The sequence below is a fragment of the Miscanthus floridulus genome, chromosome 5, assembly GCF_019320115.1.
Source record: "Miscanthus floridulus cultivar M001 chromosome 5, ASM1932011v1, whole genome shotgun sequence".
Taxonomy (NCBI): Eukaryota; Viridiplantae; Streptophyta; class Magnoliopsida; order Poales; family Poaceae; genus Miscanthus; species Miscanthus floridulus.
Window position 1 is genome coordinate 1,259,434 of NC_089584.1, and position 24,332 is coordinate 1,283,765.

At 51.4% G+C, this 24,332-nt stretch overlaps 4 protein-coding genes across 4 annotated transcripts; 1 reads left to right on the plus strand and 3 right to left on the minus strand.

The window, feature by feature from the left end:
* Nucleotides 1-2,476: 2,476 nt before the first annotated feature.
* On the plus strand, nt 2,477-4,101 carry LOC136553244 (protein NUCLEAR FUSION DEFECTIVE 6, mitochondrial-like). Its single transcript, XM_066544623.1, has 3 exons — nt 2,477-2,660; nt 2,764-2,885; nt 3,994-4,101. Exons 1-3 carry the CDS (start codon nt 2,518-2,520, stop codon nt 4,011-4,013), a joined length of 285 nt encoding a protein of 94 aa, XP_066400720.1. The 5' UTR covers nt 2,477-2,517; the 3' UTR covers nt 4,014-4,101.
* A 311-nt stretch (nt 4,102-4,412) lies between these two features.
* Nucleotides 4,413-6,972, minus strand: LOC136553242 (probable metal-nicotianamine transporter YSL1). Its single transcript, XM_066544621.1, has 3 exons — nt 6,285-6,972; nt 6,072-6,169; nt 4,413-5,952 (listed from the first exon to the last, which is right to left on the minus strand). The coding sequence occupies exons 1-3, from the start codon at nt 6,819-6,821 to the stop codon at nt 4,506-4,508; spliced, it is 2,082 nt and encodes a 693-aa protein (XP_066400718.1). The 5' UTR covers nt 6,822-6,972; the 3' UTR covers nt 4,413-4,505.
* A 2,096-nt stretch (nt 6,973-9,068) lies between these two features.
* LOC136451243 (uncharacterized mitochondrial protein AtMg00810-like) lies at nt 9,069-10,178 on the minus strand. Its single transcript, XM_066451964.1, has one exon. The coding sequence runs from the start codon at nt 10,176-10,178 to the stop codon at nt 9,069-9,071; it is 1,110 nt and encodes a 369-aa protein (XP_066308061.1).
* Nucleotides 10,179-14,523: 4,345 nt separating this feature from the next.
* On the minus strand, nt 14,524-18,154 carry LOC136553243 (uncharacterized protein At4g28440-like). Its single transcript, XM_066544622.1, has 2 exons — nt 17,783-18,154; nt 14,524-14,896 (listed from the first exon to the last, which is right to left on the minus strand). The coding sequence occupies exons 1-2, from the start codon at nt 18,033-18,035 to the stop codon at nt 14,688-14,690; spliced, it is 462 nt and encodes a 153-aa protein (XP_066400719.1). The 5' UTR covers nt 18,036-18,154; the 3' UTR covers nt 14,524-14,687.
* Between the last annotated feature and the right edge of the window lie 6,178 nt (nt 18,155-24,332).

A 24,332-nucleotide genomic window follows, 5' to 3' on the forward strand; every position in this document is an offset into this window, starting at 1 on the left:
CTTGCTTCAAAGTTTGTAGCCTTAGAATGAGTTGTTAGATAGAGTAGCTATTACCTTTGCTTTACCATATATTACGTAAATTAGCGTTAGGAGTAAGAATGCCTGTAGTGGCTATAAGAATGAATGTCATGTTTCACACTTGTTAGTGGTTACGGTATGTAGCTTAGCCTTTAGTGGGTAGACCTCACTTAGTTGTTTAATCGATGTACTTTTATTTTAAGAATTTTTATTGTCGCATTATTAAACGTTGCATCATCATTTCATGTAGATCACGAACTGGTAGACTTCGTGCCCATCAGCGAGTCAGAGTATGATGAGGTGATTGAATAGTACAAGGAGGAGATCCTCGTGCAGGAGGGAGCCCAGGAGCCTGTTGGTGCTGACCCTGCTAACCCGACGCTGCCTAAGGCAAGCCCCGGAGCATAATCCATATTTTTATGATCACTAAATATATATATATGTGATGTGTATTTAAGTTACAGGTATTTTTATAGAACTACCTGCATAAATATATCTACCCATAAGTCCTACTAGTACAGGTCGAGTAGCTGCTATGCTCAGGATATCGGTAGCGTGAGTAACCTGTCGTTACTCGCAAATAGGTGATAAAATATGATCACTCATGATAAAATGGTGGAAAAGAAATTGGTGACCGGGTAGGGATATGGTTTGGGTACTGGTAGGTGTAAGGGGTTGTGTCCTGCGGTCAACGGGGCATGACTGGTTTATACTTTTTCCCTGTCCGTGTCGATTAAGGACCGGTCGTTGCAATGGATGCTAGGCAAGTCACAGATCTATTGTCCCGAGCGCATACTTGGGTATGGGCGCAGGGAAGACTTGTTGCTCTCTTATCGCGGATCTGGCTCTTTTTAGACCGATTGATTGGAGGCGGGGATAGTGGAGGTCCTTGCACCACACAGAGTTCGGGACTTAGGTGTGGGGGCTTGGAGTCCAAGTTTGAACGGAGACCTGGACACCTAGGACAGTAGAGTGATGGGTTAGTCCTGCTTGTGCCTGGGGTACAAGCGGGGCATGTGTTTTGGGGCACCCAGCTAGGCACATTGGTTCACGAATTGCCGCCGAGTCGGTACGACTTGTCTTAACTTTAGCATCGTAGCAAGAACTGAAAGTTGAAAGGAGAAGACATGGAACTGGTTGCTCAACTCTTACTTGAAAGTAGAACAGGTGCTTATATAGACTGGCTAGATGATAACTTAATACGACTCATAATAATAATGCATAAATAAGGACTCACTATTAGTATTGCTTTCTGCTAAAGAAAACCAGCAAACCATAAAGTCTATCATATTCCTTAGAGCCGGGAAATTATTCCCAATAGTCGGATAAGTCTTGCGAGTATATTATGTACTCAGGATTTATTTACCCCTGTTGCAGGTAATGTTTGAAGAGTAACTCTATGTGGAGGATCCTTCTGGTGGGCTCAGACGGAATCCTCGCCCTTATCGCTAGTTGTTCTTTTTAAAATTCCGCTGTTTATTATTCCACACTCTGGTATTTGGTATTGTAATAATGTACTTTTAAGAAACTTGGATGTATGAAACGAACTGGTATTATAACTCGTTCTCATTATTGGATCATTGGGAAAAATATGGATCTTTCAGGTTCTTCCTTAGGGTGTGCCCGACGGACACCGCTCGCTATAGCCTGCTTTTGAGGTGCTTAGTGTCTGGTGGAAGACGAGCGCCTCCTTAAGTATGCTATTTCGGACGGTTCTGCCACAGCCTTCACTGCCTCGAGCCCTTGATCAGCGACAGTCGCCCACTCTACTGCACGCTGCCCCTCCGCCCACGTCGCGGTTGCCTCGGATGCCCGGTCCTAGGATTTACGGCGAGCGAACTCTAGCTGACGCTCAAGCTCAGCCATCCGGGTGTGCTCCATTCAGAGAAAGCGGGACTTGCAGGACGACCGAGGATGGCGGTGGCGTGCGGCGGGCGCGGGAAGCCCGGCGCTCCGCGCGGCGAGGTGGGCTCGGCGGGTGTGCCCTAGGCCAGCGGTGTCGGGCGGCACGGTCACGGTCACAGCACCGGCGCGGCGGGGCGCGGCCAAGGCGGACGCGAACGGCACGTCGGGCGAGCCGCGGGCGCGGGACCGGCGTGGCCGCGGGGGGGGGGGCAGCCTCGGTGGCGGCGCGACGGTCTGGCGGGGGCGCGGGGCGCGGCGAGGGAGAGGGCGCGTGGGCGCGGGAGAGGGTGCGGGTGGCGCGAGAGAGGGAGGGAGAGGAAGAGAGAAAAATTGGGGCCCATACGTAAGATAGGCTCGGCGCTAGGGTTGCTGGCGTCGAGTTACCTACCATGTCAACGCCACGTTGGCTTCGAGCCCAAGAGCACGTGTTAGCTCGGCGTCAGTAACGATGACGCTGAGTTAAGGATCCAGATTTTGAAATCTTTCCTCCAGGGGTATATTTGTGAAAAAATTTCAAAAAAAAAGGCTAAAAAAATAAAAAATTCGGCCCAAGCTGACCGGAAAACCCCATCTCCTCCGCGCCGCCCCACCACGATGGCCGCCGCCGCCAGGTCGCTGCTCCGCTCGTCGGCCTCCCTTCTCCGCGCCGCCCCCGCCCCCGTGAGGTCCTCGGCCGCGTCGGCTACGACGCGTCCGTCTCTTCGGCGCGCATTGGCTGCTCCTCCTCGCCTCCTCAGGTACAACCCCGCCCGTCGCTCCTCTTCTGCCCCCGATATAGCAAGCAGGACACGGAGTAGTGGAATACTGGTGTGGTGGTGATAGGTCTTGTTCCTCTCTCAGGTCGCCCGTCGAGTCGAGCTTCTGCGTGGAGTCGCTTTTGCCTCTTCACGCCGCCACCGCCGGTGCACGGATGACGTCCATGCTCGCCGCTCCTGGCCGAGGCCTCGGCTGGCTCACCCAAGGTAAAAATACAAAAGCAATTACTTCGATCTTCAAATGCACTTCAATTCATACTCAGAGAGGCTGCACTGCTTTTGGTGCAAGCTCGCAGTGTAATTGCCTGATTGACATACCTCCACCAGTTTCGTTTAATTGCTGTTTTTTTTTTTTTTGATAAAAGGCAATATATTAACAGCATGATGCTGCAATGAGGGTGAAACAATCACGCATTACAGAGTTCATAGCTGCTAGCGTTGGGCAGCTGTTTACATGAGCTGGATTGGTACAGGAAGTCTGGAAATGAACAGGAGATCTATTTGCAGACGCGAACGCCTGAGTAGCTAGGATATGCGCTGTCGCATTTAGCTTCCTTTGTACCTTGAATATGTGTTGAATCTGACGCCACAAACAACCTTAGATGACTATGAACCCTATTCTAGCTTGTGAGTAAAAGGTTACTTTGCTTATGAATGAAATGGCCCATTTGGTTGCAAGCATACTTCAGTTTCACCAAATCATCACCCAAGCCAGCTAATAAAATTGTTCAAATGTATACCTGATTTTCAAAAGAATGCATATGAATGCATAGGTGCACGATAATGGTTGCTCGGCAAACTTGTCTACCAGTGAACTTTCAGAGGGTTGTATCCACGTAAAGGACAGTGGCAGTATATATGACCATATGGTGTGTTATTAAATACAGTGTGTAAGACTCCCAGATGGCCAATCCACATTCAAGAATGCATTGACATCATTACAAAATTGGCTCTGGTACAAAATTAAATAAATCGGCTTATACAGGTTCTAAGTTCAATGTGGAAGATGAAGGAAAATTGATTTGAGAAAAACTGCAAGAATAAGAAAATGTTCCTATAGATGTTTTCACTTTCCTTTGATGTAAGGGTTCATGAATCGTTTTATATGATTTATCAGTTATCTTACTAGTCAAGAGTGCAGTTAGCTTTGCATTTTATAGTACTGAAAAGGGGAAATCGTATGGATTGCAACCTGCCCTATATTAGACAAAGACCCCTTGAAAAAATGTGATGTACTAATAACGTTGGTGATATTAAATATGTTTTCTTGAATTGTGGAACAGCTTTTACGAACGAATCTTTTTTTTTTTAACAGCTGAAACTGATGGAGTATGACGGCCCATGGCGGTGGTTTAGGTACCAGGAGATCAGTTGTGTATCTAGTTCTTCTGTGCCTGCTGGAATCAGGAAGAGTTGATGAAAGGGGAAAAAGATTTTCTTTATCTTTATGTGAAGTGTGATGAGGACATAATAAACTAGATCTTTGTATGATGCTCTGACCCTTTTTATGTGTTTCATTGACTAAAATGATTATGTAATGGTAACTACGGCAGGGGCTAAATGTTTGTAGAAGTAAGACCTACACCTGATTTATTTGGTTTCATTCTTCATCATAGCCTGGTGATTGAGGAGCTTGCAGGGAGCAAGACGTGTGTGCTAATTTATCTGTTGGTGCGAGCTTTTTTATCTACACTAGAGCTACGAAGCCCATTTTATCTCGGAAAACAAGGAGCGTGACATCTAAACAATCCATTCTCATTCTCGGACAATATGAATGCCAGATTCTAATTTACATAGAAACAAGAATAAGAACGCTACAATTAAGTTCTAATTTGCAATACCAATGTCAGGATAATGGGTTCGCATCTGTTCAGTCTGGTAGATGGACAGGAACTTCATACAGATAGGCGGCTCGACTTTGAAGATGGCGAGGAGCGAAGATGGCAGCGCCCAGAGCCCGTCGCCACAGATCAAACCAGACGCCACCACAACTGAGAGCAGGTTTGCTGTTTGCTTATTCCTTCTCCTCCAGAAGATGACTAGGAGGCTCCCCAGGCACATGTCTATGGCGAAGGTCGGTCCGACGAAGAAGGGGATGGCCATGGCCATGATGTTTGGGACGTAGCTTTTGATCCTCCAGTCGTTTGCCGTGGCGACGGCCGTCAGGGCGTCGAAGCACAGCGCCACGACGAAGCAAGGTATGCAGAGCATGATGGAGTGCTTGGGGAGCATCTTCATGCCCTCCACGCTCAGGTCGGCGATGCCGCGGTAGGCCATGGCCATGGGCGCGGCGTAGAGCGACCCGGCTTCCCCCAGGTGGTCCTTGCCGCCGGCCATCTCCTGGAAGCCGAGGAAGAGGAGCGGGTTGATGATGCAGCCCAGCGTGGTGCCGATCACCTGGCTGGCGAACATGGACAGCGGCGACGTGAGCGTCAGGTAGGCCGACTTGAAGTCGTGCATGAGCTCGGAGGAGTTGCCGATGACGACGACCACAACGCCGCCGGCGAGGAGGCCGGCGATGGCCCCGCCGGACGCCTCGCCTACCCACGCACCGAAGATGAAGATGGCGAGCTTGCCGTAGATGGTGCCGAGAGACCAGTCCGTGAGGCCGGAAGCGTAGGAGCTGCAGAACGCCATGAGGGGGGCGATGGCGTAGCACACGGCCACGTGGTAGAACCTGACCTGCGGGAAGATGCCGGGGAGGAAGACGGTGGCGATGGCCGCCAGGAGCGCGTAGCCTGCGAGCGCGACATGGATGGGCATCCCCTCGCTCTGGAAGTTGTGGATCCTGCGCCGATCGTCGTACGACAAGGACTGCTGATCGTCGGCGGCGGCGGAATCCTGCTGGCCGCCACCTTGGGCACGGTGGAAGCTCCGTGCTGTCCTGATGCTGACGGCGGTGAGCTGGAAGAGGCAGTCCCCGAGCACCAAGGAGATGCCCATGGGCACCTTGTACCCGTTGAGTCCTTTGAGGCTGGACGGCGAGGCTTCAGCGTCATACCATGTCCCCGCCTTGCCCTGCAGGATGGGCCAGAGGATCGCCGAGGAGACGACGGCGCCGAAGAGCAGCGAGAAGTTGACCATGGGGGGGCAGATCATGCCGATGCCGACGAGGCTGGGAGAGAAGTCGAAGTAGAAGCGCTTCTTGTAGGCCTCGAGGCCGAAGAGAGGGAAAGCCTGGAAGCCGCAGCCGTCGCCTCCCGTGTAGAACCACTGGAACACCGCCCAGCTGAAGCTCCCACCTAGAGATCTCAGCAGAGTCGCCATCTGCAATCTTTAATTTAGACAACAAATGTATCATTTAATACAAATCACAAAGGCATTATCAGATCTGTCACAATAACCAGCCAATACTAATGGTGATTAAATCCTGCATGTGTTTGTTCATATTACTTTGCTGTTGCTGCTCCGGCTGGCGTGTGGAAGCTGTTGACAAGTCCAGCTATCGCCGAACCGGATGGGAACAGCAGCTTGTAGTCCAGGATCATGACCTGCATGTACGTGCAGCCAGCCAAATCATCAACGGCTTGTTTGCATTGCATTGCAAGATCATTTGTTTGTTCTTGAAGGGATAAGATCAGATCAGATCAGATGAGAGATGGTGACCTTGGTCAATGGGAGCGTGATGAACAAGCTGGTGAAGCCGGTGAGGAAGCTGAAGGCCATCATCTTGCCGAGATGCAGCGAGTACACGTTGTTGCCCGTGCCCGGGCCGCCGGCCGATTTCGCCACGGGTGCCGACATGGCCGGCAGGAAGGACGTGAAGCCGCCGTAGAGCGCGAGCGTGGCGCAGGCGATGACGCAGGTCTGCACCACCACGTTCTCCTGGCGGGTGAAGGGCTGCGTGGCCACGCCGCAGCGGCCCAGCAGCCGCGTCCACGAGCTGATCGTGAAGAAGCTCACCAGGCTCGCCGACATGTTGAAGGACGGCACCAGTCCGATGGTCAGCCCCATCCTCATCGCCATGAAGCTGAACACGGCGCCGATGAACACGCTCGCCGTCACCGAACGCACCGTCACCTGCCGCCACCACGGCGCCGGCGACTGCCCCGCGAAAAGTGCCTCCACCGACGCCTCATCGTGTTCGTGCTCCTTGTCCCTGCCATGCTCATGCTCATGCTCGCCGCCGCCCTCTACGGCCATGTCGCCGGAGCCGAGCCTGAGATGCTTGCCTGTTCACGTTTGCGAGGTCTCCGTTTCCGTAGCATCCTCAAACCTGCATGGCCTGTGGCCTCCAACACAAGCATTGCTTTTTTTAGGAGTCACATAACAAATTAGTGGACTGGCAACCACAGGGTCTTCCTTTTCCTTTCTTGGCCAAACAACATTTGTTATTGTTATTGTCCAATTTAAATCACACCCCGTCAAAAAAAATGCACTCTTTTTGGATAGCCACGCAATTACAATAGACGCCAGTGTTCATAGCGCTGCGTGACTTCCCCAACGCAACACGTTGGGGCAGCACTGTGTGCTCTTGATTTCTTGCGCTGGCGTAGTGCCCCGGTGTGTCCATTTCTATGTCACCAAAAATATTGACCTCGCAGACGTTTGTAATGGAGAGAATTTCTTATTTGACACCAGAGAAATGATCCGTTCTTTTTTTGGTCCTCAAAAAAATTTCGTTTCCTATTTGACACCGAGTTCAACTTTCGTTCCTTCCGTGACACTCCGTCGCGTTTTCCATCCGGCCACCGTTAACTGCGCTGTGAAAAGACGATTTTACCCTTGTGGGCCCCACCACCCTTCTTCCTCCTCTCCTCCTCCAGACAGTCGCCTCACTCCCTTCGTCTCCCCGCAGTCGCGCAGCTGAAGGCGCGCCCGTCCCACCCGATGGCGCCCTCCACTCTCTCCCTCTCTCCACTCTCTCTCCCTCCAACTCTCCATTCCGAGCCCCTCTCCCTCCCGAGCACAGCGGTGGTCCTCCCTTCCCATGGCGCGGCCGCGCTCCTCCCTTCCCTAGGCGTGGTGGCGCCCCTCCCTTCCGCGCTCCTCCCTCTCCTCGATGGCGACTGGCGGTGGACTAGAAGCGGCGACGACGGTGGCGCGGTGGAGCAGGCGGCCACGACGACGACGGTGGAGTCCGGCGAGATCCGGCCTCGGGGCTCGCGGATCTGGCCTCGGGGCGTGGATCCAGCAGATCCAGCCTCGGGGCTCATGGATCTGGCCTCGGGGCGCGCGGATCCGGCCTCGGGGCACGCGAATCCACCCACGGATCTGGCGAGCTCGCCGGCGGCAAATCGAGGGCGGGCACGGGCGAGGCAGCGGTTGGACCTGTTGGTGGGGAAGCCGGATTCGGCTCGATGGTGGAGGATGCACCCCGGCGGCGGATCCAGCGAGCGTCGACGGCTGCCCGTGGATGGGCTCGGCGGGCCCATGGGTGGCGGGGACGGCCGGCGGCCTTTTCCTCAGGTGGCGCGGCCACGGACTGGGGGAGGACACGGCGCCCTGGAGGAGAGGAGGGAGAAGTGTGGTGGGGCCCACAGGGGCAAAATCGTCTTTTCATAGCGCAGTTAACGGTGGCCGGATGGAAAACGCGACGGAGTGTCACGGAAGGAACGAAAGTTGAACTCGGTGTCAAATAAGGAACGAAAATTTTTTGAAGGCCAAGAAAAGAACGGATTATTTCTCTGGTGTCGAATTCTCTCTTTGTAATGACTTGGAGTGGTACTAGTATTCTTATCTGACACACGTAGCAGAAGCAAATGTTGAAGAGCCTGTTGTGGTCTCGATTTTTCCTTGCACGTATGGAAGCGAACTTTATTTCGGAGCTAACGCTAGTGTAGGTTTGCGTTGTTAGGCAAAATATACGATGGAAACCACCTAATAGATAGAAACATGAAAACCAATTTAAAAAAATATTTTGGTTGTTCAAATTTTTTAAAAAAATTAACACATCCGTAGTGAATACAAATATTTATTCACATAAAAAAGTTGAGATGCAAACACAAACTAAACAAATCATACAAAAATGGCAACTAAAAAAATCATACAAAAGTGACAAATATGAGGTTCATAGCACTAAAAAAATAAAATCCAGGAATTTTATCTTTTAGTGCACATGAATCTAAAATTTATCATCTTCATAGGATTTTTTAAAACGAGTTTGAATTCTAAGTTTTGCATGTGAGCATATATTTGTATGAACTATGGATGTGTTAAGTATTAAATTTTTTTGAACGACCAAAATATACTTTTTGCTAGAATTGTGTAAGTCTTATTGGGCTAACCCTAGAAGGGTAGCAATGTATATTAGTCATACATGGGCCTCATGGGCCTAATACACTCATACTCTCATACTCCAACACCCCCCCGCAGTCTGAACTACCGTCGCAGCGGAGTTACAGACTGGACATGAAAAGAAGCACACACACGAGCCCCCCACAGACGCAACTAGCCACCAATGATGTTGAGGCTGGAGCGAAACTCGGTGAAGGTCGATGACGGGAGGCCCTTGGTGAAGATGTCGGCAAACTGGGAGGTGGTCGGGACGTGTAGGACCCGAACATCGCCGATGGCAACCCGATCACGGACAAAGTGTAGGTCGATCTCCACATGCTTGGTCCGTTGGTGCTGCACGGGGTTGGTGGAGAGGTACACCGCACTGACGTTGTCGCAGTAGACCAGCGTGCTCCGGGAGAGAGGGCTGTGGAGCTCGGCAAGGAGCTGTCGGAGCCAGGAGGCCTCAGCCACGCCGTTAGCGACAGCTCGGTACTCCGCCTCGGCACTGGATCGGGAGACCACCGGCTGGCGCTTGGACGACCAGGACACCAGGTTGCCGCCCAGAAAGACAGCGTAGCCGGAGGTAGAGCGCCGAGTGTCCGGACACCCGGCCCAGTCGGCGTCAGTGTAGACGACGAGCTCGGTGGAGGAAGACCGCTGAAGGAGTAAGCCGTAGTCGACAGTGCCGCGGAGGTAACGGAGGAGGCGCTTGAGCGCAGTGAGGTGAGGCTCTCGGGGATCATGCATGTGAAGGCATATCTGCTGTACTGCATAGGTGATGTCTGGCCTAGTGAAGGTGAGGTACTGAAGGGCACCTGCAAGACTCCGGTAAGCAGTGGGGTCTGCCACGGTGGTGCCCACGGCCTCTGACAGCTTGCCCTGTGTGTCAACTGGAGTAGAGCAGGGCTTGCAGTTAGTCATCCCAGCACGCTCCAGGATATCAAGAGTGTACTGCCGCTGGTGAAGGAGAAGACCGGTGGGGCGAGGCTCAACAGTGACCCCGAGGAAGTGGTGGAGCACACCAAGATCCTTCATAGCAAACTCCTGCTGAAGAGAGGCGATGACACGGCTGAGTAAGGACGGGCTGGAGGCTGTGAGGACAATATCATCAACGTAGAGCAGCAGATAGGCAGTCTCAGCTCCATGGTGATAGATAAACAGGGACGTATCCGACTTGGCCTCCACAAACCCCAGTGTCAGCAGGAAAGCAGCAAACCGAGAGTACCACGCCCGGGGGGCCTGCTTGAGGCCGTAGAGAGACTTGTTGAGCCGGCAGACCATGTCCGGACGAGAAGAGTCAACAAACCCCGCTGGCTGGCTGCAGTAGACTGTCTCGGTGAGAGTCCCGTGGAGAAAAGCATTCTTGACGTCCAGCTGATGCACAGGCCAAGAGCGACTGAGAGCCAGGGAGAGCACTGTGCGTACGGTGGCCGGCTTTACCACGGGGCTGAAAGTCTCATCATAATCAACTCCAGGGCGCTGAGTGAAACCCCGAAGAACCCAGCGAGCCTTGTACCTCTCAAGGGTACCATCAGCCCGCCGCTTGTGTGTCTAGATCCACTTGCCGGTGACGACGTTGGATCCGGGTGGACGGGGCACTAGATCCCATGTCTAGTTGACGAGGAGAGCCGCGTACTCCTCTTCCATCGCGCGGCGCCAATGAGGGTCCGACAAGGCGTCGCGAACGGAAGAGGGTACAGGAGAGATCTGCGGGTCGTCGGGCATCGTCGCGAGAGCCCGGGGCCGCAGGGTACCAGCCGCGTGACGCGTCACCATAGGGTGAACATGCCATGGGTGTCGGTGAAGGAGTTGCGGGTGGTACACCGGCGACGCGACACGGGCAGCCTGAGGCGGCGGCGGCGGTGTAGGGGTCGCCGGCGGAGAAGGAGCCACCGGTGGTGTAGGCGTCACCAGTGGAGAGGTGGACCCCGGTGGTGCCAGAGGCAGCGTTGCCGCCGGCACACGGCGCTGGTAGACGTGCACCGGCTGGGCGAAACGCGCAGGAGGTGTGACAGGCGGTGTCCCCGGACCCGCTGCGAACGGAGGGGCAGGGGCAGCTCCGGTGGGCGATGCCTCCGGACCCGGGCAGGGCGCAGGGCCAGGGGCGTCACTGGTGGGCGGCGAGCGGGGGCACGGGGAAGCAGTACCTGCAGGAGACAGCGGTGAAAGCGGCTGGACCACCGTGTCAGTGGGAAACAGAGAGAAGGGGTCAGGATCGGGGGTGGGAGATGGTGTGGTGGTGGTGGAGAAGGGGAAGACAGACTCATCAAACACCACGTGGCGAGAGATGAGGACCCGACGGGAGGTGAGGTCAAAGCACCGGTACCCCTTGTGATCCGGGGAGTACCCAAGGAAGACACACAGAGCGGAACGGGGAGCCAGCTTGTGGGGAGCGGTGGCAGTGGTGTTAGGGTAGCACGCACACCCGAAGACACGAAGGTGGTCATACCGAGGAGGGGTACCGAAGAGAGCGTGGTGTGGTGTGGGAGCCGGGCAGGCAGCAGAAGGAAGGCGGTTAAGGAGATAGGTGGAGGTGTGCAGACTCTCGGCCCAGAAGCGAGCAGGAAGCGACGCCTGGAGCAGAAGGGTGCGCATGGTGTCGTTCGTGGTGCGAATCATGCGCTCGGCCTTGCCGTTCTGGGAGGAGGTATACGGGCAAGACATGCGCAACTGGACACCGTGAGAGAGGAAGAAGGCACGGGAGGTGCCGTTATCGAACTCACGGCCATTGTCACACTGGACGGCCTTGATGGTAAGGCCGAACTGAGTAGACACCCAGGCGAAAAAGTGGAGAAGAGTGGTGAAGGTATCTGACTTTGCACGCAAGGGGAAAGTCCACGAATAATGCGAGAAATCATCAACCACCACAAGATAGTATTTATACCCAGAAATGCTGATGACAGGAGATGTCCATAGGTCGCAGTGTACAAGATCAAACACATGCGTAGCATGTGAAGAAGAAGAACAAAAAGGGAGACGAACATGACGGCCCAGCTGGCACGCATGACACAAGTGCTCATCGTGAGCCCGAGTACAACCAATGTCGGAACTGCGACTAAGCTGCGTCAGAGCATCACGTCCAGGATGGCCGAGGCGACGGTGCCAAGTGGTGGAAGAAGGAGTGGCGGCGAAGGCAGCTGACAAAGTAGACGGTGACGAAGAGGAAGCAGACGTCGGAAGCCGAAGGGTGTAAAGGGGTCCCGTGCTGTCACATCGGAGAAGAGGACGCCGGGAAGCCAAATCCTTTACAGTAAGACCAGTAGAGTTAAATTCAACATAACAGGAATTGTCAGCTGTAAAACGACGAATAGAAAGAAGGTTGTGAACCATAGAGGGTGCAACAAGAATGTCAGGAAGAAGAAAGGAACCATGAGTGCCGGCGGCACCCACGGACGTGACTGGAATACACGAACCATTCGCGACCATGATGGACGAAGGATGAGAGGGAGAAGGAGGGTGAATAGAGGAGAGTATACCAGGGTCTGGAGTAGTGTGGTAAGTGGCACCCGAGTCGGCAATCCAGTCGGTACCGGCAGGCGGTGTCAGGGCCATGGTGCTGAAGGATCTGGCCAAGGCCGCCGGGTTCCAACCGACAGGCCCGAGCAAGGTGTCGGGAGGTGGCACCCACGAAGATGCGCCGGGAGGTGTAGCCCACACAGACGGGGAGTAAATCCCCGGAGGAGCTCCAGTGAGCAAGGCCACTGGTGGGCGAGGCTCGCCACCTGGAGCCGGGAAGGGCCACATCGAGATGCGCCCCAACCACGGGTTGTGGAAAGAGGGCCAGGCTGCACCCCGTGGAGTTGCGGGCGACTGGTGGCTCCCTGGAGGAGCCGGTGTGTGGTGGCCCCCGTGGCCCCCACGCCCCCCTCCGTGGCGACGGCGGCCGCCACGGCCCCCCCACCCCCGCCCGGCCCGGGGGGAGGAGAACCAAGAAGCGACGACGGCGGTGGAGCGAACGAACGCGCCGAAGGAGTAGCGGCCAGGGCAGTTGAGGAAGACGAGGACCCTGGCGCGGAGGTGGACCCTGGCTGGACGCCCTGAGTGAGCTCCTCCATGACAAGGTCGTCACGGACCTGCAGGAAGGAGGGAAAGGGCCTCTGCCGGGTGATCCACGTCCGGAGGTGGGCGTAGCGGTCACTGAGCCCGCGGAGGACATTGAGGACCAGAATACGGTCCTCCACGGGCCAGCCAAGGTCACCGAGGGAGTCCGCCATGCTCTTCATGCGCCGGCAGAAATCGCCAACGGAGAGGTCACCCTGAACAAAGGTGCGGAAGCTCGCATCGAGACGCAGGGCCCGGGCTTCGGCATTGCCCAGAAACTGGCCCTCGAGCGCAAGCCAAGCCCGGCGAGCGTCAGCAGAGTTGCGGACGAGGTCGTGGAGGTCCAGGGAGATCGTCCCGATGATCCAGGAGAGGACGACGCTGTCAAGGCGCAGCCACGATGGGGTCTGGACCGCGACCGAGGCGTCGACTAGGACGTGGTCGTCAAGGGCGTAGCGGCGGAGGGTGAGGAGAACCAGGTCCCTCCAGCGGGCGTAAGAGGGCGACTCAGGCTCGAGGACGACCGGGACGAGGAGTCGAATGTTCTGGACACCCCCGGCCTGGTAGTGGAGCTGAGCCACGTGCGGGTCGGCCGGGTCGTGCCAGATGATCGTGGTGCGAGACGCGCGGTGACCCGTCGAGCCTAAAGAGGTGGCCGCGGTGTCGCAGGATGTAGGGAGGACAAGGAGCTGCTCCGCCTCAGCGATCTGGCGGGCCAGGGCATCAGCCGCGTCGCGCTCGCGCTCCAAAGCGAGGGCGGCCGCCCGCACCCGGGCCTGGCTGTCCGCAGCAGCAGCCCGTGCAGCCACGAGAGCGGCGGCGAGAGCAGAGTTGGCCCCTGCCGTCTGGAGAGGGGCAGGGGGCGGCAGAGGAGGGGGAGCGGGGAAGAAGAAAGGCTCCAGGGTCTCCCCCGCGCCCCCAGCGGCAGCGGCGTGGCTGCCTGCGCCCGCGCCCGCCCCTGCAAGCAGCGGCGGCGGCGGCAGTGGGCAGGCTGGCCGTGTCCGCGCCCGCGGCGACGGGGCCGCCTGCGCCCGCGCTCGCAGCGGCGGGGCCGCCTGCGCCCGCACCCGTAGCGGCGGGGCCGCCTGCGCCCGCGCCCGCAGCGGTGGCTGGGCCACCCACGCCCGCGCCCGCGCCCGCGCCGGCACCCGCGCCCACGCCCGCAGCGACAGCGGCGGCGGCCCGGCCATCCGCGTCCGCGGCAAGGGGGCCGGCGCCCGCGCGCTGGGCCCACGACGGGTAGGGAAGGGAGGGGAAAACGTGGAAGTAGGTTGGGGAGGGAGGGGGAGGGGGAGGGCGGCCAGCCATGGCGGCGGCAAGCCGGCCGGCGGCGCCTGGTCGGGGAAGGGGAGGGAGGAAGGCCTAGCTGGATACCATGCTAGAATTGTGTAAGTCTTATTGGGCTAACCTTAGAAGGGTAGCAATGTATATTAGTCATACATGGGCCTCATGGGCCTAATACACTCATACTCTCATACTCCAACACTTTTAACATTGGTTTTCTGTGTTTTCACCTAGTAGGTGGTTTCCAACATATATTTTGCAGCGTTGCTGCGGCCCTGATGTGCTACTGAGTGCCCCCATATGCATTTCCTGCTTAAAATTTCTTCCATCATATCACAGCAACACAGGCAGTACAAAGGCGGCAATTCATCTTAATGGATCCAAAGTTCTAACACAAGCGATACAACCTTAATAAATAAACTCGCTTCGAGAGGCTTTATAATGTTCGCTCATGGTACTTCCTTCTTATGGCGCGAAAATAGGGGCAGCAGAAGCCACATTAACCAATTCATACTCTACTAGCGACAAGTTGTTATCTTCCTTCACTGTGAAGCTAGCTGGCTCCGTAGCCTCAATCCGCCCCCATTTGTCCACTGCAAGCCTCATCGATCCTTTGAACATGTCAATTTTGGCATTGCGCATGATCACTGTGGCATTGGGCTTCAGCAAGTCAACTGCAAAGGAGAGCACATCATAAGTCCAGGGCAAATGCACAGTCAAAACAATCAACCATGATGTTCACATGACAGCAAAGATAAAACAAGTCAAGAATAAATGGCTTTTAACATGGTCGCAGCATGTATATGGAAATGTAGGATCCCGGTGTCGATTATAAACATGGCAGGCTGATAGTGCTGCATGTACTGTACACGCTCTGGGACGCAGTCATACAGTTGACAAATGGATAGAGCAAAGATAATATGTCATCCTTACTAATATGCCAACCTTTAAATCAAGGTACCAATGGCACGTTTTGGAAACTCTGATGACACTTGCCCCCCCACCCCACACGCACAAAAAAAGTAACAAGAAAACAGATCAGCACTACAAATGAGCAGGTAGCAACAGCAAAATCCAAATAAAGAATATTTATATGGTGTCCATCAACATTGATGATGAACTATGATCAGAAATAACGGCTTCCAGTTTTTATCACTCATAGGGTGAAAGATATTTCATAGAGAACAGCAGCAAATATAAAAAGTACCTGCAAAGGCAGGTCACTTTCTATCCACCCAGATTTGGGTAAGCAGGGCCTTTAAAAAAGAGCAAAAAGAGCACCCTCATTCAAATTCAAAGTAGACGCTCAGCAGTAGTGTATCTGTACCTGAGATACGACCTACATGAGCAAGGTTCCAAAAGGCGCTAGGCGGTGACTCACCGCCTAGTGCCTAAGCGAGCCTAGGCGTTTTAATATTTTTATACACATACATAAGTTACCTTAAATAAAAGAAGAAATAGGAGACTTGTAGACATAAAGTTGGAAGAAAAGCCCATCAAAAGAGCCCACCCCACCTTATCCACCTACACTATATAAAAACCCTCCTCTCACTCTCACCCAACCGCACACCTTATCCCTTCGCCTCCTCCCAACCAGCCACATGGCCGTATCTCTCTCTCAGTCCGCGCATGGCCGCATCTCTCTCTCTCTCTCTCTCAGTCCGCGCCCGCCGCCGCCGGTTCCTCCCCCTCTCCCGCATCTATCTGAGTCCACACTCGCCGCTGCCGAACACGCCCGCCCCTCACAGTTGCGCACGCAGCCCGCCTTCCTCCCAATCATGCCTGAGCCTCCGCTCGTCGCTTGCCGCCTCCCGGCCGCGCCTATACTATACCTACCCCCTTAGGCGAGGCGGCACCCCTCCGCCTAGCGCATAAGCGGGCCTAGGTGAGCGCCTAGCAGCGCCTTTTTGAACATTGTATATGAGTAGTGTAATGTTGTTACCAATGACAGGTGGTTGGCTCAATGAAACGGCAGTGCAGAAAAAAAGGGCATAAGATATAGGGATAGCAAGTAACAGCTGATACTTGGTTCTGACCTCTAATATGACACGTGGTTGGCTGATTGTACGTACTGTTGTACAAAAAATAAGGTCAACAAACTCTTCTCTAAACTAAGCCTCGCTTAACTTTGCTACCAGCTATCCCATCCATACTGGAACTAAATAAATTCATAAGATGGGGCCGTCTTGCCACTTATTCCCCAGCTTTTCTTCTATAATCATCACAGCTAAACATAATAACTTTTATCAGAAATAATGAAAGTGAGATTTTTTACCACACTCAACACTCTTAGGGAAAAGATATTCCACAGAGAACAAGAGCAAATACAAAAGATAGCATCTAAGGCATGTAATTTTTCATCCATACAGATTGAGGAAGGCAAAGCCCTGGGAAAAAGTGCATATCCTCATTTAGGTTCAAAATAGAGGCAGAGCGGTAGTGTGTTAGTACATGACATACAACATATATGAGTAGCTAGCGTGCTGTCTAGATCAATACGGCATCTGAAGTCAATTAAACTGCACTGCAGAAGAAGGCCAAAAAGAAACAAAGATACAGAATCAAGTAACGGCTAATAGTTAGTTTTGACCTCTGATGTGCCACACGGTCGGCTGATTGCATGTACGGTTGTATACATAAAAGAAGGTCTGCTGAGCTCAATGGATTCAAAGTAGATACACCAGATACTGTGTCAGTACATGAGATACAAGTAACCTATATGAGCAGCTGGCGTGCAGTTGTTAAGAACGATACATCATCTGAACTCAGTTCAACTGCACTGCATAAAAGGCCAAAAAGGTAGGGGTAACAAGTAACGGTTGATAGTTAGTTTTGACCTCTGATGATGGTATGTGGTTGGCTGATTGTCCGTACTGTCGCACATAAAGGAATGTCAACAAACACTTGTTTGAACTAAGCAGAGCTTAATGTTTCTACCAGCTATCTCATCCATAATAACTGAAACTAAAGGTGTGTTTGGTTTGAGGAATGGGGCACTGGGCAGTCCATAATCCCATTACTCCTTACTTTTTTTTTGTTTGGTTTGTGGAATAGAACGAGTTGATTCTCCACCGCCTCACTCCTCACAAGTTAAATAATTATATTAGTACAAACACAAGGAACGGGTTGGTTCCACCAAATTAATGGAATGCACTCATGATGTGCCACCTCATCTAGGATGAGTTGGTTCCATAAACCAAGCACAGCCCAGCTTTTCTTCTGTATATAGTCATCACAATTCACAGGCAGTAAGCATAATAACTTTACAAAAACTGCATTTGCAACTAGGATTGTGATGACACACTGATACATCTGACATCTCAGTGGGTGGGTGCAAAACAATAACAACAATTAATTAATTAACAAGAAAAGGCCGCAAATCTCATCTTCCTCCCTAGTCGTTTTATGTACGTATGACATGAAAGTCGTTTTATGTATGCATGTATATGGCATGAAAGCAGGCGCGGATGAGCGCAGTCAGATCGAACAGGTGATGGAGTCCAGTCCGCCACAGCAGAGCAGAGAACGATAGAGAGTAGGCGAGGAGGATGAGCATTGACCTTGGTCGTTGCGGGCGGTGAATACGATGGCGCCGGTCTCGTCCCCGACGAGGCACTCGGCGATGCGCGGCGCGCGGGACGGGGCCGCGGCGGGTGCGCCTGGGCGCGCGCGGCCGGGCACGGGGGTAGCGCTGACGACCTTGACGGTGAGGGTGTGCCCGTTGGTGCCCGGCTTGAGCTGGTCGACCTTGGTGAAGACGGGCTTCCGGAGCGCCGGCTTGTCGCTGCCGCCCTGTGCCGCCGCGGTGGACATCGCCGGTGAAGGGGTAGGAGTGGGGGTACGGATCGGGCTGCAGTCACTGAGGTGCGGAAACCCTAGCGCGTCTGGGTGGGGTGGGGGTGCGTGCGGCGCGGAAGTGGAGTGTGAGTGGGGGTGGGGGAGTAAACAAGACGACGACCACCACCAGCTGCCTGCGTTAAGACCAGAGTAGTTGGGCCGGGCCTGGATTACCCAATGTCGTGGGCCGGAAAATTCCGTTTCGTTTTCATTTCCTTCTTTTGTAATGATGATCCATTTTCATTCCGAAAATTTAATTCGAAGTACTGCTGCAGATCAAATGCCGTTCTATTTTTCCGAATTTTTTTTTCAACGCGAGGAACCTTCCCCATTTCCTTAGATCAGCGGAAATACATTGTTCAGCATTATTTACAGATAAGATAGAAGCAAAGGACACATAACAGACATCGACCACCAGAAAACTAACAGGCAAACTAAACCGTCCCTGGGCCTTACCGCACTTAACGCCCAGAGCGACCTACAACCAGAGTTTCCAGAAAAAAAAGACTGAAAGTGACACTTGGATCACACCAAGGTCGAAGTTTGTTTATACAAAAGACCACCGCAAAAGACTGAAGACTCCTGGCGCCATCTTTCTCCAGGCTTTTTGCCGATTCACGCTTCGTCTTCAGGCTCTGATGATTCGCCATCACGAAGCAGTAGCCTGTTAACTTGCCTTGCCGTCTGAGTCGCTAAAATCTCCTTAGCAACCCTCGGCATCGTATTTGCGCCTTCCACCAGCCGTTCATGATCTATTTCTGCATATAGACCTGACCAGTAAATCATAAGTGCGCATGAGTGACAGATTATCTCAAGAGGATTCTTAATAAGTTTTTTTTCTCAAAACAAGCTGGATTTCGACATTTCCAGATTGCCCAGCATATGGCGGCAACACCCCAGGGGTGGTATTGTTTACCAAAAGGGAACCATTGTTCACACCACTGCCAACATTGTTGAAGATTTGTGGGAATGTTAGAAGCCCCGAAGCATTTTGCAACAACTAACCAGATAACTTTGACAACTGGACACTGAAAAAACAAATGAGATACAGTTTCCACACAATCACAGAAAACACAACTAGGATCTCCCTGTCATTTCCTTTTCTGCAAATTGTCTTTAGTCAGAATAGCATTGTTAGTCATAAGCTACAAAATGATTTTGATCTTTGCAGGGATCTTCCCCTTCCATATTCTTTTGCGATAAATTCCAGATTCAGATTTAGATAACCCATTATAAACTGATTTTACAGTAAACATGTTACTTTTTCCAAGCTTCCAATCCACAGTGTCATGATCACCCCTTAACTGAAAATTACAAGCATCATGCCAAATCTTTTCCCAACTAGTCCTTACTCCTTAGATCCCCAAACAACCATCTTCTAAAAGAGATAACATTACCAGATAAGGCCTGGGCAACAGAAACACATTTATTTTCACATAATTCAAAGAGCACAGGAGCAATAGCACAAATTGAACTATCATAAACCCAAGGATCTAGCCAAAAATCTTGTTTGTTCACCATTACTAATCATGACACCCCTACCTTGGAGATATATGTCTTTTACCTTGAGTAAGTCACTCCAAACGGGTGAATCATTCAGCTTGTGCTGCACATCATGAATTGACTTATTGTTCATGTATTTGTGTTTAACAATTTGCTGCCATAAGCCCTCTTCTTTTTTCCAACCTCCACCACCATTTGCATAACAAGCTAATGTTCATTCTTCTCAAATATTTAATGCCCAAACCCCCTTTTTTTGCTTTTGCATATCAATTCCCACTTAACCAAATGATATTTTTTCTTAGTCCCTCCACCTTGCCAGAAAAAAGTTGTTCTTGTTTGATCCATCTTTTTGACTGTAGTCTTGGGGAGCAAATAAACTGACATGTGGTAAATGGGGGAATTGTTAAGACTGGAGCTAATTAAAGTTGATCTTCCAGCTATAGATAGAGAACCACCCTTCCACACATCTAACCTTTTATTGCCCTTATCAACCAAAGGGAGCCAATCAATAACTTTCAACCTGCTTGGGCTGACAGGTACCCCTAAATACTTTATAGGGAAACAAACCAACCTGACAGTTAAAAATCTCAGCATATCTATCTCCTAAATTCTCTTTATCATTGATCATATAAATCTCACTTTTGTTAAAGTTTATTTTTAAACCAAAAGAAGTTTCAAGTGAACAGCCCCATCCATATCATTTTTTAGAAAAAGAATGGTATCATACTGTAAAATGCCAACCCCTCTATGGATGATGTGACTAATTAGACTAGTGATAAGACCATGTTCCTGAGCTTTGTGCACCATTCTAGTCAAACAATCAGCAACAAGGTTGAACTGAATTGGAGACATAGGGTCTCCTTGCCTAACCCCTTTGTAACTTTTAATATAAGAACAAGTTTTGTTATTGACTTTCACACTCATAGTACCCCCTGAAACAACTTGCTTGATCCAACTGCACCATTTCTTATCAAAGCTCCTTTTTTAAAGGCAAGTAAACAGTAGTTTCTAGTTAACTTTGTCGTAGGCCTTTTCAAAATCTAGTTGAAAGTGCAATCAAGCCCTAATTATGGGTTTTGGTGATAATGACCACGCAATTAGAGAACTAATGAGAATTATCGAGATGACAAGCAGGGAATTCATGTTCGAGGATGCTACACGAAATGGAGGAGCCCTCAATTACAAATGTAGATGGCTTCAAACTCAAAGGAGGTTTAAATTCTTTTTTATTTTGAATTTGAGTATAGAAAAAGCCGTACTATAAAGGGAGACATAATGCTTAAGCTAATATGTGCTACCAAGTGCTCAAACATAGACATGCATCCTCAGATTCACAACCAACATAGTCTCTACTTCACTCTTACCCTTGCTGTCTTGCGTGGTGCAGCACTGCCGCACTTGAGCCGCGGCACTACCGCGACTCAAGTAACTGTTGGGGGCTGGGGGGTATTTATACTTCTTTCCTTCCTCTCCAATGGTTCTCTGCCTCTTCTTCCTCACTCCAGCACGCCCAAAACAGAGCAAGAGCTCTCTCTCTCTCTCCATTGTTGACCTCAAGCCCCCAAGCAAATTCATTGATTTCTCTATCAATCCTTGAGGGAAAAGGGTCCAAAACTCGATTAGAGAGCAGCTCCATTGATTTTCCAACTCTAAAGAGCACTTGGTTCACGTTTTGGCTGGCGGTTGTGTTTGTTACTTTTGTTGCTTGGCTCCTAGCCGGCTAGAGCGTCGCCCGTGAAGCTTGTCAACTTATGTGGCAGCCTCGGGAGGTTGGTAACCATATCTTAAAGCTGGTAAACTCACCCCTCATCTCAAGAGTTAAGCCTCTTGACTTGAGAACGAGGAATGGTTGGAAAGTACTAAGCCTTAGTGGCTAATCTCAACAATGTGGAGATAGGCAAGCCTTGGTGGCGAGCCGAACCACGGGATAAATCATTGTGTCACTTGTGCTTGATTTACATGGTGAATGATGAAACTTTTATTAGCCAAACAAAGTACACCCATGATATGTTCAAGAAGTTTGACATGGTGAATGCCAAGCCTATCAAAACTCCCATGGGCTCTCTGTTCACTAAGAAATCGGGGCGACCGGACGCGCCGGTCGAATTGACCGGACGTAGGACCCCAACGTTCGGTTCTTAGATTTTTGCCCCGTATCCCCTGCTTCAAATGCTCATCGCCCGATCTCAACGGTTATCAGTACACTTAAGTTGTGACCGGATGCACTATAGTGTAGGACCGGACATAGGACCCCAGCGTCCGGTCACTTCCAGTAAGGATCCAGAGGCAGAAATTCACGACCGAACGCGTTCGGTCATGCCCGACTGGACTCACTCATGGTCTTCACTGTGCGCCACTGAAAGGTCCTAATGACTAGAGGGGGGGTGAATAGCCTAATAAAATTTCTACAACAACACTTAACAAAGTGGTTAGACAATTATGAGGCGAAGCGAGTGTTGCGCTAGCCTACTTAAAATGCAAGCCACCTACCACAATTCTAGTTTAGATAGTATCTATTCACACAATAGCAAAGACACTATCCTATGTTAGTGTGCTCTCAAAGACTAACTAAAGAGCCACACCAACCAAGCAAGCAAGCTCTCACAACTAGCTACACTAAAGAGCTTGTCAACTAGTTTGTGGTAAAGTAAAGAGAGTGATTAGGATAGTTATACCGCCGTGTAGATGAAGAACCAATCAATCACAAAGATGAATAACAATGAAGACCAATCACCTCGGAATCAATGATGAACACAATGATTTTTGTCGAGGTTCACTTGCTTGCCAGCAAGCTAGTCCTCATTGTGGCGATTCACTCACTTGGAGGTTCACGCGCTAATTGACTTCACACGCCAAACCCTCAATAGGGTGCCGCACAACCAACACAAGATGAGGATCACACAAGCCATGAGCAATTCACTAAAGTACCTTTTGGCTCTCCGCCGGAGACAAGGTCAAGAACCCCTCACAATCACCATGATCGAAGCCAGAGACAATCACCATCTCCGCTTGACGATCCTCGCTGCTCCAAGCCGTCTAGGTGGCGGCAACCACCAAGAGTAACAAGCGAAATCCATAGCTAAACACGATCACTAAGTGCCTCTAGATGCAATCACTCAAGCAATGCACTTGGATCACTCCCAATCTCACTATGATGATGAATCAATGATGTAGATGAGTGGGAGTACTTTGGCTAGGCTCACAAGGTTGCTATGTCAATGAAAAATGGCTAAAGATGTGAGCCACAGCTGGCCATGGGGCTTAAATAGAAGCCCCCATGAAATAGAGCCGTTGTACCCCTTCACTAGGTACTCTACGCTCTGACCGGACGCTCCGGTCCACTTGACCGGACCCTGGACCTAGCGTCCGGTCCACAGATGGACGCCACACGTCATCAGCTTCAAACGTTGTTCGTTAGATTCCAACAGTTATGACGCTGACCGGACGCTCCGGTAGAAATTGACCGGACGCTGGAACCTCAGCGTCTGGTCGAGTATAGTAAGGGTCGAAACCTGGTTTTCCTCGATCGGACGCGTCCGGTCCACCTCGACCGGACACAGCCCAACGTCTGGTGGTAAACCCTAGCCACTGTACCGACAGTCAACGTGACCAGACGCAGGCAGTCAGCGTCCGGTGCTTCTGGATCCAGCATCCGGTCACTGGACCGACGCTGGCATCAGCTCTGTTCTCACTTCTATCTTTTCCACCCTTGCTCCAATGTGCCAACCACTAAGAATTTGCATCCGGCACAATAGAAAATAGGCATTCCATTTTTCTGAAAGCGCCAAATCCATCTCAACCCTACAAACACCACCTCCTTTGTAGATGTGCCAACACCACCAAGTGTATCACCTTGTGCACAAGTGTTAGCATATTTTCACAAACAATTTCAAGGGTGTTAGCACTCCACTAGATCCTAAATACATATGCAATGAGTTAGAGCATCTAGTGGCACTTTGATAACCGTATTCTGATATGAGTTTCGCCCCTCTTAATAGTATGGCTATCAAACCTAAATGTGATCACACTCTCTAAGTGTCTTGATCACCAAAACAAAATAGCTCCTATGGTTTATACATTTGCCTTGAGCTTTTTGTTTTTCTCTTTCTTCATTTCAAGTTTAAGCCCTTGATCATCGTCATGCCATCACCATTGTCATGCTATGATCTTCATTAGCTTCTCTACTTGAAGTTTGCTACCTATGTCATGGTCACTTGATAAACTAGGTTAGCACTTAGGGTTTCATCAATTCACCAAAACCAAACTAGAGCTTTCAGCCGCCACATCAGCAAGACCGGATGTTGAATAGTGTTCAGCCAGAGTCCGGTCGCCTGCGTCCGGTCTTAGGCCGAGAGTACCACCTTCTTTTATAATTGACCAGACGCTGCTCCCTAGAGTCTAGTCACTATGTGACCAGCGTCCGGTGCACTCTGTGAAACCCTATCTTTTCTGTACAGGGCGTCGGTGGTCTCCGCCGGTGAAGTTTCGAACCCTTGCTCCCAAGTACTAAACATAATGTGTATCACCTTTGTGCATGTGTGTTAGCATATTTTCATAAACATTTCCAAGGGTGTTAGCACTCCACTAGATCCTAAATGCATATGCAATGAGTTAGAGCATCTAATGGTACTTTGATAACCGTATTTTGATATGAGTTTCATCCCTCTTAATAGTACGACTATCAAACCCCTCTTAATAGCTGAGGAAGGCCATGGAGGATGGGAGAAAGGGGATACCCTATGCCCCCTATCTCATGTTTATGATTGAGTG